The following is a 2207-nucleotide window of genomic DNA, read 5'->3' on the forward strand; positions in this document are numbered from 1 at the left end:
GTTAAATTTAATATTAAAAACTTAACAAATATGAAATTTCTAAAATTCAGAACTACAGATGAAGGAATTAAACCCAGTACAATAATGGTATCAAAATGTCACATACGATTTTCATTTTTATTATTTTTTCACAAAATAAGCGCATATTTCTGCAGAAAAGGATAATAAAGCAAAAAACATAAATTTTATTTCCTTTTATTAGAGTTTTATGTTATAGGTTTTACAATAAATCGTAACATTTCCGTATTATTCCATGATTTTTAAGTCCCTTTTTAACTTCCGTGGACGGCTTGAGTTGCAAAATATTGAAATTTTGCTCGAATTTTGGTCCAAAAATCGGTATATTATCGTTATCACTAGATGGATTTAAATCTTTTTCAGTTCAAAATCTTTTTAAAAATTACTTTTATAGATAATATAATATTTTTAAGATTTTTTCATTGTTTCTTAATTTTATTTAAGAAACAATGAAAGTAGTACCTCCGATTTAGATGTCTGGTGCTATACCGCCAAAAAAGTGATGAAAAAATTAATTTTATCGTTCAGAAACAAAGTAAAAATATATTTTTATGCGTAAAATTTAATTTCTAATTAAAATTTAATTAATACTAATTAAAATCAATAAAAAATAATAGAAAAATTCGATCTAAAAAATCATTTTTTTGGGGGTGCTAATGTTTTGACCAATGAAATTCTGAGGAATATGAATATTTTTAAAAAATTTTTTTAATAAATAACATACAACTTTTTTGTTACCTTTTTTAACGACCTACCACAACCATAAACAAAAAGTGTAATATCTTTCAAATTTGTCTTCTTTTGTATTTGTTTTGGTCAATACTGTATATTTATATTCATTTTGCAAAAAAGTTTAAAGATTGGTAATTGAACAACACAAATACATTGCTTACTTCATACCTGTTGTATATGAAAGAAAAATGTATGAACAAAAATGTACGACACAACCAAATGTTGCCTATACGTATATTTATTTGTGTTGAAGTTGGCATGTGTATGCTGAATATGATTGTGCGCTTTGTGTTTCACGATACATACTCATACTTGTTTGGTTGCAACACACTAAGATTACTACTTTTGTCATTCTGTTTTTTTTTAGAATTTTATTTGTATATATCCTTGTATACCAAATTTAATAACATTTCATGAAAAAAATTAATTTAATTTTAAAAAATTAAAACAAGATTAAAGTATTTGTTTTTCTGTAACTGACAAAACAATGGAAACTTTGGTATTATCTTAACAAAATTGTCAGAACTTGTCAGAAACTCAGAATATAGTTCTGTATATTTTACTTTGTTTACTATTTTTGAAAGTAAGAATAGGGTTTATATATAACATACCTTCAATGTAAATTCACTTTGTGTGGGAGTAATATCGCTAAAAATTTCTTGAAAAAGATATTCGGCAACAGTTTCGCAGCGATTTCCGCTATTCAATATTTTACACCACAACGACGCGGTTTCATAAACTTGTTTACGTAAAACCCTTAAATAAAAAGAAAATATATTAATTATCGATTTCACCTTCATTACAACATTGTCTCATTTTTAAAAATAAATATATATAAAAATAAACACAGTGAAATGAGCTACAAACTTGCTGCTATCTTATTCATACAAAATAATTAATAACTTGTTAACTTTTATTTATGTGAATTTAAGCATAAAAAATAGTGGCAAGATAATTAGCAGCGCGCTATTTATTAAAAACAATATTATTACACAGATTAAAATAGAAAATGTATCGAGAGACTTTATTCAATAGTTTTTGCCTAAAATAATACAAGTTTTCAAAGAAGCAAAAAAAACTATTTCCCTAGTTAGTGAAGATTTTTTTAAATTTTTCTTGTACAATATAATTGTATGGCCATATCTAAAATCCTTATTTAATTTTGCATATTTGCAAAAATATTTCCAAATTTATATCAGCTTTTTATCTACAAAAGTTTTAATACAACAGATTGAGAGTTTTTCATCTATATATCGAACACTTTTTGCAAAATGGACGTAACCGATCATCTCTAAAAATTTCATAGCAATAGATCCAATGGTTTCAACTTTACAAGAAAAAGAAAAAAGACGTATGTACATATTTATTTTCTGTTTATGAATTTTGTAACAGTAAGGTGTCGGTTACGTCTAAATTTTCTTTAAAAATATATTAAATTGATAGAAAATTTTTAACAA

At 24.6% G+C, this 2207-nt stretch overlaps 1 protein-coding gene across 1 annotated transcript in view; it reads right to left on the bottom strand.

The window, feature by feature from the left end:
• The window catches only part of LOC111684110, a 14770-nt gene that overhangs the window by 8074 nt on the left and 4489 nt on the right, over window positions 1–2207 (bottom strand). Inside the window, exon 6 of the mRNA XM_046947883.1 lies at window positions 1350–1506. Within this exon, the coding sequence (XP_046803839.1) occupies window positions 1350–1506 (157 nt within the window). The remainder of the gene's footprint in view (window positions 1–1349; window positions 1507–2207) is intronic.

The sequence above is a fragment of the Lucilia cuprina genome, chromosome 4 (genome assembly GCF_022045245.1).
Source record: "Lucilia cuprina isolate Lc7/37 chromosome 4, ASM2204524v1, whole genome shotgun sequence".
NCBI classification, from domain to species: Eukaryota; Metazoa; Arthropoda; class Insecta; order Diptera; family Calliphoridae; genus Lucilia; species Lucilia cuprina.